At 63.0% G+C, this 14,175-nt stretch overlaps 4 protein-coding genes across 10 annotated transcripts; 1 reads left to right on the top strand and 3 right to left on the bottom strand.

The window, feature by feature from the left end:
* The first annotated feature begins 3,472 nt into the window (after positions 1 to 3,472).
* PPP1R14B (protein phosphatase 1 regulatory inhibitor subunit 14B) lies at positions 3,473 to 5,785 on the top strand. Its single transcript, XM_079787196.1, has 4 exons — positions 3,473 to 3,970; positions 5,043 to 5,126; positions 5,393 to 5,425; positions 5,514 to 5,785. The coding sequence occupies exons 1-4, from the start codon at positions 3,713 to 3,715 to the stop codon at positions 5,580 to 5,582; spliced, it is 444 nt and encodes a 147-aa protein (XP_079643322.1). The 5' UTR covers positions 3,473 to 3,712; the 3' UTR covers positions 5,583 to 5,785.
* Positions 5,786 to 5,923: 138 nt separating this feature from the next.
* On the bottom strand, positions 5,924 to 8,993 carry FKBP2 (FKBP prolyl isomerase 2). 4 transcript variants are annotated; one of them, XM_079787197.1, is made up of 6 exons: positions 8,862 to 8,993; positions 7,467 to 7,635; positions 7,020 to 7,132; positions 6,855 to 6,901; positions 6,480 to 6,515; positions 5,924 to 6,392 (listed from the first exon to the last, which is right to left on the bottom strand). In XM_079787197.1, the coding sequence occupies exons 2-6, from the start codon at positions 7,629 to 7,631 to the stop codon at positions 6,331 to 6,333; spliced, it is 423 nt and encodes a 140-aa protein (XP_079643323.1). In that variant the 5' UTR covers positions 7,632 to 7,635; positions 8,862 to 8,993; the 3' UTR covers positions 5,924 to 6,330. The 4 variants fall into 4 exon arrangements, with proteins under 4 accessions (XP_079643323.1, XP_079643325.1, XP_079643326.1 ...); XM_079787199.1 differs by lacking the exon at positions 8,862 to 8,993 and adding an exon at positions 8,349 to 8,379; XM_079787200.1 differs by lacking the exon at positions 8,862 to 8,993 and adding an exon at positions 8,289 to 8,312.
* LOC307108895 (uncharacterized protein) lies at positions 7,933 to 8,854 on the bottom strand (the record flags this gene model as incomplete). The annotated part of the gene is made up of 1 exon (XM_079787195.1): positions 7,933 to 8,854. The coding sequence occupies exon 1, from the start codon at positions 8,728 to 8,730 to the stop codon at positions 7,933 to 7,935; it is 798 nt and encodes a 265-aa protein (XP_079643321.1). The 5' UTR covers positions 8,731 to 8,854.
* A 50-nt stretch (positions 8,994 to 9,043) lies between the features above and the next one.
* Positions 9,044 to 14,033, bottom strand: VEGFB (vascular endothelial growth factor B). Of its 4 annotated transcripts, none has more exons than XM_079787057.1 (7): positions 13,705 to 13,839; positions 13,119 to 13,179; positions 12,656 to 12,852; positions 12,433 to 12,506; positions 12,210 to 12,245; positions 11,745 to 11,879; positions 9,044 to 11,122 (listed from the first exon to the last, which is right to left on the bottom strand). In XM_079787057.1, the coding sequence occupies exons 1-7, from the start codon at positions 13,762 to 13,764 to the stop codon at positions 11,101 to 11,103; spliced, it is 585 nt and encodes a 194-aa protein (XP_079643183.1). In that variant the 5' UTR covers positions 13,765 to 13,839; the 3' UTR covers positions 9,044 to 11,100. The 4 variants fall into 4 exon arrangements, with proteins under 4 accessions (XP_079643183.1, XP_079643184.1, XP_079643181.1 ...); XM_079787058.1 differs by having other exon boundaries at positions 9,045 to 11,122; positions 13,119 to 13,161; positions 13,705 to 14,033; XM_079787055.1 differs by having other exon boundaries at positions 9,047 to 11,122; positions 11,745 to 11,980; positions 13,705 to 14,026.
* Positions 14,034 to 14,175: the final 142 nt, after the last annotated feature.

Below are 14,175 nucleotides of genomic sequence, written 5' to 3'. Positions count from 1 at the left end.
TGGTCCCTGAGGAGGAAGAGAAAGGGGAGCTGGACTTGTCATCCTCATCTCAGCCAAGCCGCGGAGCTGTGCCCCTCAGAGGCCTGGGACCAGGTCTGCTGGGCACAGCCGCATGCAGCGTGGAGGTGGCCTCGGCTCCCACAGGACCTAGTCTCTCGGTGCCTCAGTCACCTTGTCCAGAAGCTGGAGGTTGTTGGAGAATTAAGTAACCTATGACCCCTGACTACAGGAAGCAGGGCATCTAAAGGATGGCGACCAGGCTGTGGGGCCATCAGAGAGAAAGGAGGAAAGGGCATGGATCAACTCTGGGGCAGGGTGCCTGCCCGCCAGCGCCAGGGCCTGAGCTTCGGGGTCTGCGCGGGGGGCCCTCGGCCTTGGACAGGTGCACCCCCGGGAAGCACCGGGCAGCAGCTCCTTCCAAACAGGATGGGAGGCTTTTCCTGGGCCTGAGCCTCTCCTCCCACCCCTGTCTCCCGAGGCCAGGGCTGCCCCCATTAAAGGGCTCCTCTCTCCTCGGACACTTTTCCCAGCCTTGGCAATGATAATGGGGCTTCTCGGCAAGCGGTAATGGCGGAAGGAAGGCCGCCTTTCCGCCTCTACCCTCGATTAAGGGAGCGTTCACGGCCCACGGGACCCTCCCGGGGCCTCTGCTCCAAGGAGGCGCTGAAAGCAGCCCGAGCTGATGGAGCACTCTGGCGGAGGGGAGCCAGGACCCCAGGAAGGGTGGGGCTGGGGAGGCTGGAAGGATGAGGAGCAGCCATGGGGGCACTCTGTCCCAGGGGGAGTCAGGCAGGGAGTCGAGGGCTGGGATGTGGGCACGGAGCACTGAGCTCTCAGCCCCCGACCCCCGGAGGTCAGTAGAAACAGCCCCCTGGAGAGACTCAGGGGCGCTAAGTGGCCTGCCCATGTCTTCGAACCCTACTGGGCAGAGCCAGGATGGGAACCCAGGTTCTGTGCGAGGCAGCCCAGCCTCTGAGAAGGCTGCAGGCCAGCAGGGCCGTCTGCACCAACTCTTCTCAGTGTGGGTGGCCATGGGGAGGACTGATGGACAGGGAGTTGGCCCCAGGAATCTGGGAGTGCCCTGGGGGTGGCATAGGAGGTGGAGAGAGGGAAAGATAGGAAGAGGATCCTGGATCCTCCCTGTTCTGCCCAGAGAACCCACAGGGGTTATCGATTATCCCCATGAAATTTGGACGTGACAGGAGCCTTCACACCAGCCCTGAAGGGAGGAGGGACAGGAAGGTCAGCCTCTGGGTCACAGCACCTGGAGGGCAGAGCTAGGGCAGGTACCCAGGTCTTCATGGCCTCCAGGCCCCACCCCCACAGCGAACTGTGGTATATCCCCCTCCTAAACCACGAGGACTCAAGGCCCTAATCAGTGTTCCCGTTCAGAAAGAGTAGACTGGCTCTGTTGCGGTAAGATGGGGTGTGCTGGGGAATTTGGACTTGGGTAAATTGCTCCTCCTAACAGTCCAGGCTCAGAGCAGGAGGCCAGGAAGCCAGGCCAGAAATGGGGTTCCTGGTGGAAAAGGTGGGTCCTCCCTAATCTATAAGGACAAGGGTCAACCCTTCCCCTGTCCCCCAGGCTGGCTGAAGGGAGACTAAGGCCAGAGGAAGGCTGAGGGAGGGAGGAGGCATCCGCTCACTCTGCCTGCCCCCAGGCTAAGCTTGGTGAGCCTGCCCACCACCCAGTGGGCCAGGCCCCGCCCAGGGAAGCACACCTCCAACCCCTCTGCATCTTCCCCCACTCCCACCTTCTGCCTTCTCGTCTCTCCAGCCACGGGGGAAGCCTAAAGTCCCGGGTTTGAGTTTGGCTACCGTCTCAACCTCTCTCAAGCCCTCCTGCTGCAGAGGGCTTCTCAGGCCTCCAGAGAGGTGTCTGTGAGGGGTGGACACAAACACTGCTCTCAGGCCTTGACACTCTGCTCCACCTGGAGAGTGAGCCTGCCCTCGGTGGGAGCATCCCAGAGGAGCTGCACAACCCTATCGGGTGGTGTCTAAGGGGAGGTCGGGGGATGAGTAGAGGCTTTGTGCCAGGGGCCTGGGATCACAAGCTGATCTGCACCTCTATGTGTGGGACTTAATGAACTTCTGTGGTGCAGTCATTGAACCTTCTATGCATTTTCCTATTTAATCTGCGCCACAACCCCAGGAACTGTAGGCACACAGGAAGCCATTCATTCATTCAGTCATTTGTTCAACCAATAGTTATGGACCACCTCCTATGGGTCTGACATAGATGCCGAGAGCTCAGCAGGATCAGGTAATTTGCTCGGTACACGTGGGTTTGTAGCTGAGCACGCCCACTCAACCACCAGCCTCCGCAGTGCGCGAGTCCGGCAGGCTTCGGCCCCGTGGAGCTGAGCTCACAGTTTGGAAGTGGGAGACGGACAATGAACAAGTGAATGAGAGAGACTCTTTAAAGATACAGAAAATCAGACGGGATGATGTGTGTGTGGTGGAGGGGTGCGGGTGGCGGGTGGGAATGAGATGAGCATTCTGCTTAAGAGAGGCGGGGCGGGAAAAGGCCCTGTGAGATCCGAGGGCCAGGACCTGCGGGGCAGCGCGTGAGGTGCCCGCACGCTGGGACCGGCGGTGTGGAGCCGACTCCTGGCACGCTTATTGTGGGCCAGTTGTTATTTTTATTGTCATGAGTAGCGGCTCCCCCACTTCCCAGCTCTTTGTGCCTGCGTTCCCTCGTTTGTATACACGTTGCGGGGTGCGCAGGGCCGCGCCCTGTGAAGGTCAGTCCCACGAGGGCACCCCAAACAAGTTCTGTGCTTCCCAGCCCCGGCTCCGCTGCAGGGGAGGGACTGCCAGGCGAGGCCGGACCCCGCGAACTACACTTCCCCTAATTCCGTTCGCCGCCGCCATCTTGGCCGGTGGGCGGTGGCTGTCTGGGGTCTGGCCCGTCCGACCGCCAGGTCCGTTCTGCTCACCCCCATACCGGGCCTCCACCATGAGGGGCGCAGGACCCCGCCGCGTAGGGCGTCCGGGGCCTGGGCCGCTCCCGCCCGCCCTCTCCACTCCGCCCCCCTTGGGAGCCCGGCCCACGTGCCGGCCCGCGCGGAGAAGCCTGCTCGCCCCCCGCTGGCCAAGCGCCGGAGGACCCAGGCGCCGGGGCTCCCGCATCTCCTCGCCGGACATCCGCCGGCACACAGTGCCCACTCCCCTCCCTTTCCAGACGGCCCCTGTTTCTGCTTCAGCGAGGACAGAATTCTAGGGTCCCGGTGGGGGCACAAATCCCGGTGCCCGGCGCTTAGGACACGAGCTTGGAGCGGGCAGTTAGCGGGGGTAGAGGACAGCCGGGCCCGAACCGCACGAGTAGACCCTCCTCCAGCCCCTGCCCGGGGGCGGGGTAGGGGTGCGGGACTGCAGCAGGACTGGCTCTTTAAGGGGGTGTGGTCGGGGGGCGGGGGAAGCCAGCGAGACAGAGAAAGAGACTTCGGCGGCGGCGGCTCGGGCGGCGGCCGCGGGGGACAAAGGGCGGGCGGATCGGCGGGGAGGGGGCGGGGCGCGGCCAAGCGAGGCCCGGGGGCTCCGCATGCAGCAGCTGCCCCCGGGCGCCCCCGCCGCCGCCCTCATCGCGGAGTCGTGCGGAGTCGAGCCCACCAGCTAACCCGAGCCGACGGCCCGCAGTCAGCCGGCGGGCGTCCGGGAGGCGGCGGCGCAGGGAGGGGCCGGACGCGCGCACGTGGCCCCGGCGGCCGCCATGGCGGACAGCGGCCCCGCGGGGGGCGCGGCGTTGGCCGCCCCGGCCCCCGGGCCGGGAGGTGGCGGTCCTGGGCCCCGCGTCTACTTTCAGAGCCCGCCTGGTGCTGCAGGCGAGGGCCCGGGTAGCGCGGACGACGATGGCCCAGTGAGGCGCCAAGGGAAGGTCACGGTCAAGTACGACCGCAAGGAGTTACGGAAGCGCCTCAACCTGGAGGAATGGATCTTGGAACAGCTCACTCGCCTCTACGACTGCCAGGTGTGTCCCCCACCCCACGCCAGCACCCTAAAGTCGGTCCCAAGTCGGGCTGCCTGGGAACCCCACCTTGAGCCTGCCTGTCACCCGAAGTCAATGGGCACATCGCTTCCGCGCGCGCGCTCCCCGCCTGTCTGTTCCCCGCCCCCAATGTATGCTCCTTTTTGTCTGACTTAAGTCACTCCGATCTTCTCCGCTGCCTCTCTCATGCCACTACCTTGGTCAAGTTTGGGGTAGCCTGGGCCTCGGGCAGGAGGCATGGGGTTAGCCTGCACTGGCCGTGGGAGGAGGTCTACTTAGTGCCTGCGAGCCTAGCCTGGTTCCCGGACCTTAGCCTGGTTGGTGAGGGGACCATGAAGCCTCGGGGGTATCCCAGTGGGCTAGCCTGCAGCTCCATCTGGGCGTCGGGGCAGGCCAGCCGGCTCCCTGGGTTCTGGTTCTCCACCCCATGACTCCTTCCTTGCTCACATGGTGACTCAGACCCCTGGGGGCAGGGTGGCGGAGTGGGCTTGCCCGCCGCCTGTCCTGTCCTAGCCCAGCCCTGGAATGCTGCTGGCTCCAGACCTAGGTGCTTCCCCGGGAGGAGAGGTGGCAGGCACCCCTCCCACAGCAAAGCATGTGCTCTTTGTTTCCCCCTCACCGGGCCCGGGTCCTTCTCACTGACCCTCACCCTTCACTTCCTCCTCACTCCTGGGAAGCTGTGACAGGTGTTTGGGGGAGGGGAAAGGGCTGTGATAAGCTGAGACAGCTGGCCCCACCTGCTCTGGTTGAAATGGGGGGCCCAGAAGTTAGGGAGACACATCTGCAGTATTCCCAGCCCAGGGTCCCCAGCCCTAGCTGTCTGGCACCTAGGGTGCCCAACTGGCAGAGACAGGAAGTAACCCCCCCCCCCCCATCGGGCAGTTTTCCTTGGCAAGGGCCTGGTCTGTTTTCTTCCTCAGAGCAGCTGCTGCTGTCTGCTGGGCACAGAGGGCTGGCTCTTCCCAGAGTAGGGCAGCGGCCTCAGCCAGCAAGCCCCTCTCATTCCCTCTCTCCCAACTCAGGCCTTTGTCTCTCCCTCCTCCCCCTACCCCAGGAAGAGGAGATCCCCGAGCTGGAGATTGATGTGGACGAACTCCTGGACATGGAGAGTGATGATACCCGGGCTGCCAGGGTCAAGGTGAGAGAGGGGTGGCAGGGTCAGGTTGGGGGGAGCTGGAGTAGAGGGCTGCAGGGAGGCAGTGCCAATTGGGTAAGCAGGATTCTGGAGCCAGGCCTTGTGTCTGCTGCAGCCAGCTCTGTGGCACTGAGCCTCAGCTTCTGCCTCCAGCAAATGGGGCCCATGCTACTTGCCTAGCGATGGCATCCTGACGTTCGGGGTGGCCCCAGCCCCTTGGAAGTGGGCATGGGTAAACTCCGTTATACTTCTCCCTTATGTCCCACTAGGAGCTGCTGGTTGACTGTTACAAACCCACTGAGGTAAGTGGTTGCCCCAGAGGGTGGGGGATGAGCCTGGGCTCCTGTCATCTTGGGATCTTGTCTTCCTAATGTCCTCCCTCTTGTCCAGGCCTTCATCTCTGGCCTGCTGGACAAGATCCGGGGCATGCAGAAGCTGAGCACACCCCAGAAGAAGTAAGGGTCCTCAACCCAGGTGAACGGTGGCTCCCACAGGACAATCGCTGCCCCCTGACCTCGTAGCAACAGCAATACCACGGGGCCCTGCGGCCAGGCCTGGTGCCGTGAGCAGGGCTCCCTGTGCCCCTCACTTAGGGGCCTCTCCCCTGCCCCTTGTTTTCCATTTTGGGGTTTTTTTATTATTATTAAACTGATGGGACTTTTTGTGTTTTTATATTGACTCTGCGACGCGGGCCCTTTAATAAAGCTAGGATATGCCTTTGGTGCAGCTAACAGGCTTGGTTGGTCTCTTTTAGGGGGACACACTGCTCTGTAACGGTTACCAGCTCAGCTTCTCCCCAAGTGACTGTAGGTCTTCCTGAAGGCCACGTAGTCATGGTGATAGCCGTGTTGGCTCCCAGACCTGCAGCTAAAAGTGGCTGGGGAGCGGGGGGCGGGGGGCGGGGACGGGAGAGGGCACTGTTGCTGTTGGCAGCAAGAACACTTTTTCACTCTGGGCAAGGGCCACCATGCCACCCGAGGCCTGGCTATCTTGACCCCCAGGCTATTGAGCCTAGATCCCAACGTTCTGAGGCCACAAAAGGAGACGGGTACAGGATGCCGAGGAAGAGGGGAGGCTGGGACTGTGGTTTCTAAGTCCCTCGGGGCCCACAAACAAACACAGGCTCATTTCATGAGCTTTAAGATTTTTTTTTCTTAAACAGTCTGGTCCCTGACGGGGGCCTCTCCACCGGCCCTCCCCAGCGTGGCTACAGTTCTGAACGTCGCTCGATTTTGAGCAGCTCCACCTCGAACACTAGGGTTGCACCACCTGCAGCAGAGAAGTGAGGGAGAATGAGTCCCAGGGCCACAGGAGATGGGATAGGTGCAAGAGACAGGAGGCCAGAAGGTATCTTACCTGGGATCTTTGGGGGAGCTCCCCGCTCTCCATACCCTGTCAGAGATGCGCACACAAAACACAAAGTGAGCTGTGGTCAGACAGAGGTTCTGCAGACACCCAGGCTGAACCCAGGCTTCTGCCCATCTCGGTAACAGCCAGGAATGGGGGTGTAATGGGTGAGAGGGGGCTGCAAAGGCCAGATAAAGGGCACAAGGTGGACATCAGAGCTGAGTGCCTCAAGGGTTTTGCCCTGGCATTGCTGGACACAGCTAAACTTGGAAGAGGCATGAACTGTAATGAGTGGGTGGGGGAGACCAATACAGAGGCTGAACCAGCCTTCATCCTTCCCAAACATACCCGGAACCCTATACCCACTCAGGAAGGACCTCTTACCCAGCTCTGATGGGATCACCAGCTTCCGCTTTTCCCCCTCACACATCCTGCAGGACAACATATTCAGCATGTGGCAGCACTTGGGCTCCCGGTCCTCCCTTCCCCCCATTCCTGGGGCTTGCCTCCCACAGTTCACCTGGACCACAGCCATGGCCCCTGACTCACCCCAGCAGCCCCTGGTCCCAGCCCTTGATGACCTGGCCGGTGCCCAGGGAGAAGACAAAGGGCTGGTTCTGGGGCAGGCTGCTGTCAAACTCCGTCCCATCTTCCAGCTTCCCCTGTGGGACCATGGGAAGGCCAATGAGGAGGAGGTTCCACTCTGACAGCACCCCACCCCCAGCTGCTCCCTTTGTCAAGCTGTCCCCCCACAGAATCGGTGGCCATAGTCCTAGAAGGGGACAGAGCCTTAGGCAGCTCACAGTACATTGTAATTCTTTGTTGGTGCCAACCTGGGGAGTAGACAGTGAAGAGCACGATAGAACCATGGAAACTGGCAGAGGGGAGAAGGGACTTGCCCAAGGCCACCCACCTTAGCAGAGGAACCTGGCTCCCAAGTCCTTTTTGGTCCCTAGAATCCCCACCCACACCCAAAAGCTCGGCCTCCTCACCCACCGTGTAGTGCATGTGCAGGACATCCCCCTTGCGCGATTTGATGGGACAGTGGTCTACCCGCTTCTTGACCCCGATCTGCAGTTTCCGTTTGCCCTCGGCCCCCGCAGCCGTGGCCAGGGCACTCAGGCAGATGGACAGTACTGTCAGGACCCAGCTGAGTCTCATGTCTCTGCGAGAACAGACCCCAACCGACCAATCGACCGGGAGGGCAGGAAGGGTATGGAATACCTGCAGGTAGTAGGATTCCACACCACCGTACCTTGCCTGCCCCTGGGGATCCCCTCGTCCCAGGTCACCACCCTCTCCCCCGGGCTCCAAGGTCACACTTACCAGTCCAGTGAGAAGGGGGCTTGCCCGAGGACCCCAGCAGCGGGGGGAGGGGGTAAGGGGAGGCCACAGCAGCCAGGGCCCCGCCCCTTTGTTCACCCTCAGCCCTTCCTTCCCTCCTGGCCCCCAACTCCGTTCTTCAATTCCCACCCGTCCCTTTCCGCAAAGTCCAGACCCTATCTGGCTGCACAGCAGTTGCCCTGACCGGGCGACACCACTCACGCCAAACCCAGTTGCCCCCTGCCCAGCACACCCACACCTCTGCCGCCGCTGCAGGGGATCGGCCTCGAGGCACCCACACATCGCCACTGGGTGGCTCCGGGGAGCCCCGGTCCTCTGGGGAGACCCCCCAGGCCGGCCCTGTGCCTCCGCCCGGGGCGCCTCCCCAGCTCTGAGCCCTCGGGGGTCTGCGGGGCACCCAGACTGGCCCCGTGTCGGGTGACCGTCGAGCCCGCTCAACCCACACCACCTCTCCTGGGGGAGTTCTCGGCCTACCACGCTCCCAGGCCCGGCCACCACGGAGACCGCCCCCGCGTGGACGCCCCGGGCCATTACCTGGGCCTACCCCTGCGCTCGGCTCCTTGGCCCCACCCTTTAGAGGGCGTAGCTCCGCCCCCAGCCCTGGAGCCCCACCCTCGACAGAACTAGATCCCTTTTCCTGAACTGTACTCACGCCACTCACCGGCTGAAGCCCCGCCCCCAGCGCCTGGGCCTCGTCCCCCTTCGTCTCCAAACCCGAGGCTCCGCCTTCCGCCTGTTCCAGCTCCTCCTCCAAGGCCCAGGCCCCGCCCCCCACAAGTCCTAGCCCCGCCCCCAGCCCCAGCGTCCCGCCTTCCGCAGACACCAGCTCAGAGGCCCCACCCGTTTCTGTTCCACGTTCCGCCCCGACTCCCGGGGCCCCGCCCCGTGCGGCGTGAGGGCCCTCCCCCTGCGGCATCCCCGGTCAGCTCCCGCACCAGCCTCCAGGTTCCTCGTTCCCTACCCTCCTTGACACTCGGGACCCCGGCCTGACCCAGCCTGCCCGTGTACACCCCGGCTCCCTCAGCCCGGGCTGTGGCCCCCGCTCACCTCCTCGCCGCGCCCCCGGAGTCAACTCGTCTTGCCGCCGCCTCTGCGCAGGCGCGTCATTGCAGCTACCAGCCCGGGCCACGCCGCCCGCCCTCATTGGGCCGCGCGAATCCCGCCGCCACCCGCCCGCGGGGGAGGGAATTCCCCTAGCCCCGCCCCCTAGAACCACGTGACCCTCGTCACTTCCTGTAGAGCGGTAGTCGGTAAGGTTAGGTGAAAGTGACTTCCGAAAGGACCACAGGCACTTCCGGTTGAGGTGAAATTAAGGTCAGGGGGCGCGGTTCCTGAAAAGTGTCTTGAGGCGCCATTTTGCGTCGCCCCCAGCCTTGCCCACGGCGTCTCTGGTGGATCCTCAGGACCCACCGCTCCCAGTTAGTTGCTGTGGAAAGACGGCCTGCGAGTGAGACGAGTTTGAACTCGGGGCCTGCCTGTCACTGGCTGACTCTGACCTTGAGCAAAGCTCCTGGCCTAGCCGGGTTTGTCGTCCCTGTGCCGCGGGCTGGGTACCCCACCCTGCAGGGCCCCGGGAGGACTGCGGCCATGCCAGGCGCCGGCCCACAGCCAGTGCTCTCCCTTTTCTCTCCCCCGCGGCCAGGCTTGCCTCTGCATGTCGCCCACTGACCACTGAGTCAGCCTGCAACGATGGGCTATTATTTTCAGGCGTCCCAGTACCCAGCAAACACCTCCATTAAACAACGAATCTGCCTTGAGCAGGCAGCTAAACCTACCGAGTGTTAGGGAGACAGCTGATCTGAGGTCACATCCCCAGGTCAATCCGCCTATGGCATCCAGTGAAAACGGAAGATAGTCACAGAGCTGACCGCAGAACTGAGGACTAAGCAAGGCGGTGCGTGCGAAGCATCGTGCGTGTCCAGTGAGGCCAAGTGGGCTCAGATGGTGGCCCTCGGTCTCTAACCCTCTTCTCTCATCCTAACTGGGCTATGGCATTTTCACTGGCTATCATGACATGAAAATATTAATCATTCACGAATTGTCTCTTCTGCTTTACCCCCACTTTGCCTTGGGCCCAACAAGATTACTATCACACCCTCAAGTCTAGCACCACGAGGGTGGGTGCTTTGGATTGACCTCTGCCCCTGAATGTCCTGCCTCAGCAGGGCAAAGCCATGTACCCAGAGTTGGCCTTTGGACCACCCCACTCAGTGCCAGGCAGCACAGGAGTCTGTAGGCAGAAGGCTGGGGCAGATAAAGGTCAGGAGAGTCCCAAGCAGGGGCACCCAAGGTGAAAGGGAGGTGAAGGTGGAGAAAACGGGGGGATTAGGGCCGGGGGGGGCTGTCTCTCAAACCAAGCCCACCAGCCATGGACCTTGGGTGCTTCCCATTCAGGGAGGTGGGAGTGAGGTGGGGACAAGGCAGGTGCACAGCTTGAGAGTTAAGCTACAGGGGGGCAAAAAGCAGGAGACACAGTGCTGCCCAGCAGGGAATATGGGTGTTCTCCTCTGTTATGTCACAACATGCTCAAACCTTCCTGGAGCCCAAGGGCCCGGAACACAGTGGTGATCATCTGTGTCCTCCATGTGCACAGGTGGAAAGCTGAGGCTCAGACAGAGGGGCAGTGACACCCAAGGTCATTCAGCAGATCTGCTTCCCACCTCAAACTCACTGGCCATGATAGGCCGTCTCCCTCCAGAGCAGGGGGGCGGGGACTCCCTAGAGTCTGGCAATAACAACATGACTATGGAGAATACATGACTGGGCTTTGATTGTGACTTGGTGTGGGACCTTGGGCCTCATTTACTCCATCTGCACCGTGAACAGAGTAAGAAGCTCTAGGAGGCAGTGTAACACAGACATTCATGCTTGAACCAGCCAGCCTGGACAGTGACAAACAGTGACACAGGCAGGGAGAGCGCTGTCCATCTCTTTTATCAGGGTCGGGGGGGGGGGGGGCGTTGTCACAGTTCTCATACCAAAGCCCAACTCCCATTATTCGCAAAGCATCAGGGTCTTCTTAGTAAGGGCAGGGAGGGGCCAGCTGTAAGCTGCGCACTGACGCAGGGCGGTTCAACACTGACATAGGACCCCGTTCTCTCCCAAGTCGGTACGCGACCCCTCTTGCTGCCTCCAAGTCTCATCCAACTCTGCCCACCGTGTTGGACGGCAGCCTTGCAGAGACAAGAGATGGCCAGAAAGCCCTCTGAGAGGCCCAGGCCCTTCAGTCCCCCTCCGAGTGTGGCCTGTGAGGCAAGTGGCCCCACCGAGTCTGAAAAGCAATGTGTCACTTTCGCAGCTTCCGGCACCTGAGGAGGAAAGGAACGGGATGCTGTTCATGCTGCCCCGGCTCAGCATCTGCTCCTCTGGACCCGCCCCCGGTTACCGTCTGCGAACCTCATTCTTTCCTAACATTCCAACGACACCCCAACTGGCCCAGCCCACGTGATGCCACGCGTGGCCTCGCTGTGGAAGGGATGGGCTGTGAGAAGCCCTCGGACGAGGGTGAACAAGGGTTACGCTATGTCCCCTGGCCTCTCAGAGCCCATAAAGTGGGACAAATGTCTACCACAGTGGCTTCTGGGAAGGCCCGGAGCGTTGCAAACTGGAAAGCTGTCTCACGTCTACTCCAGGCAGATGCCACCTCCTCCAGGACATCTCTGACCTCCCAAAAGACGACGCCAGGTGCGCCTTACCAGAGGCCTTGACAGCCTCTGCTGGCATCAGTGTCCTTGTGCCGGGCTCCTGCCCTGGAATGTGAGCCTTGTTTATGCCGATCCCAGCGCCAGCAGACACTCGGTAAATATTTGTTCAACGCATTCGACAGCTTCCCCTTCCCTGGCTCTTATCCCTCTGGCAGGCGCGCCTGGACCTGCTCCAGGACTGGGCCTTGATGGCTTCCCCATCCACGGCCCCCCCACAACTCCTCACCTGCAGGTGTCTGGGTTGAGCTCTAAGCCCCGCCCTTGGCAACGGAAGAAGCTGCGGCGTCGGCAGCGGCAGCGGCAGGTCCTGGGGTCAGGGCGCTGGTGGTGCTGGGTACAGCGTGGGCAGAGGGGCCTGGGGCTGGAGTGGGATGGGTGATGTCAGCTTGGGAGTGTGCTCCGGGGGCAGGGTCCCAGCCCGGAACAGAGCGGGGCTGGGGATGGTGGTGGGGAGTGTCAGGCCTAGGAGGAGAAGCAACATGTCTGGGGCGGGAAGGAAGAGTCTTCCCTGGAGGGCGCGGGGGGTGGGTCAGAGCACACACACTGGGGAGCAGAGGGCAAGGGGAGCGGGGGACACAAGTGGGAGGAAAAAGAGGGGAGGGGACCACAGCCCTTGCCCCACCCACACGAGGTCTCCTGGGCACTGGGCCTGGGTTCCAACCCCACCGCAACAGGAACCCAAGAAACTCACCTGTCCGGCTTCACAGCACTCTCTCTTTTTTTTGGTCTGAAAGAGAGACCGACAGAAACAAGGAGGAGGAGGATCAGGAAAGCCAAGCATCCTACTCTCTTGCCCAGACCCCAGGCATGCCCGGCTCCACTCAGAAACCTGGTCCCCATGGCGGTGTACCACCACGCCCATCCCACACCCCCAGCCTGGTCTCTGCCAGCTCAGAAGTGGGCCTGGCTGGCACCTGCATTCACACTGGCTGTGTTCTTCCAGGGACATTTCCCCCAGCTGACTGCTCGGATACCGGATCATGAGGATCTGTGTTCAGGAGAACAGAGAGAGAGAGGAAGAGAAGGAGAGGACACTCCATGGGCAGGAGGGGGAACAGCTTGCCCGCCTGCCAGGGCTCTGGCTGCCATCCCGTCAGCCCCGAGCACCAGCACCCACCCCAGCCAGGCACACTCTACCTGCATTCGGACTTGGTGCTGCCCAGTGGGCACGCATTCCAGGCCATCGTCAGGGCAGCAGCCGCCACAGCGCTGCACAGTCACACAGCTGGGTACCAGTTGCTTGGCCACAGTGCCCATGAGCTCCAAAGTTAGGGGCACCACCACCTCCCGTGGCTGGCAGGTGGCACGAGCATACACATCTATCCATGACACCACTGGGGACAGATGCATGAGGGTTACGTCCCCACGGGGTTTCCTGCAGCTGCTCCCTAGTTCCGGTGTCACAGCCACCCTCCACTAGCCCCGCTTCTGCCCTCCCAACCTGTTCACCCAGAACCCAGGAACCCCACTTCCTCAGTTTCCACTTCTGTGAAATGGGCAGGATAAGGGTGTGCACCTTACAGAACAGCTGTGATTAACCAAGACGATGAACACACAGCGCACCTCTTAGTGCCGGCTGGTGCCAAGTGGCTACTATTACCTTTCTTCTGGTGGCCAGCGGCATCAGGCTGGGAGCCGGGCGCCTGCGGGAGACAAGAGACCTGGGCCCGAGGTGCACTCCAGTTAGGGCTACGCTGTCCCCAGGGCTCTGCCCTGGCAGTCAGGAGGCTTCAACTCCTCGCGGACGTTTTCCCAGATTGCTCCATTCCTGAGTCCACTCTAGCTTTACCTGTCCTCTCCTGGCCGCCTGGGACCCGCCCTGGCCATGACCATGACCCGCCAGGCGTGCTCTGCCCGCGGAGGCCAATCTCCAAGCCTGGGGACCAGGCTTGTTCTGGAGGCCGCAGGTCAGAAGGGGGCACACTGGGCACCGAACCAGGTCGCACAGACACCCAGACAGCTCCGCCCCCGGCGGCGCCCAGGGAATGGGGTGGGGCAGGGGAGTGGCCCCGGGGATGGGCCGGCAGGCCCGTGGGGAGGAACACCTCCCAGGGGATGCCCAGGCCGACTCCTGCGACGTCTGATCCGCGAGTACCCTCAGCCGAGGCCGCTTCGCGCCTCCCCACTTCCGCCAACCTTGAGAAGGGCACGGCGGGCGGGCGGGCGGGATGTCGGGACGCACGTACCTGGGCGGGGGCCAGCTGCAGGAGCGCCGCGAGCAGCAGGCGGCGGAGCAGGGGGCCCATGGTGCCCACAGGGGCCACGGGCCTGGGGCTCCCGCATCGCCCTAGCCGGGCGGCGCCGGGGGCGGCGGCAGCCAGAGCCCCATGGCGCGGGCCGGGCCGGGGCGGGCGGGGGCCGGGCGCGGGGGGCGGCTCCTCCGCGGCCCCCTCCCGAGCCCTGGGCGCAGGCAGCGCAGCACAGCGCAGCGGAGGCAGCCGGAGGAGCCGGGCGGGTGGGCGGCCAGCGGGCGGCAGGCGGCGGTGGGGACGGCGGGGGCGGCAGGGGGCCGGCCCGGGCTGGCGGGCGGGCAGCTCATGTGACCCAGACACGCGCTCCCCACCCGGCCGCGGGCAGGGGCGGGGGCGGGGCGGGGGCGGAGGGGGCGAGGCCGCCCGCAGGCCCGCCCCCTCCACACACCCCCTCCCGCTGCAGCA

Source organism: Cnephaeus nilssonii (assembly GCF_951640355.1).
Source record: "Cnephaeus nilssonii genome assembly, chromosome: 13".
NCBI classification, from domain to species: domain Eukaryota; kingdom Metazoa; phylum Chordata; class Mammalia; order Chiroptera; family Vespertilionidae; genus Cnephaeus; species Cnephaeus nilssonii.
Note: the sequence above shows the minus strand (reverse complement) of the source record. Positions and strands in the feature narration are given on the sequence as shown.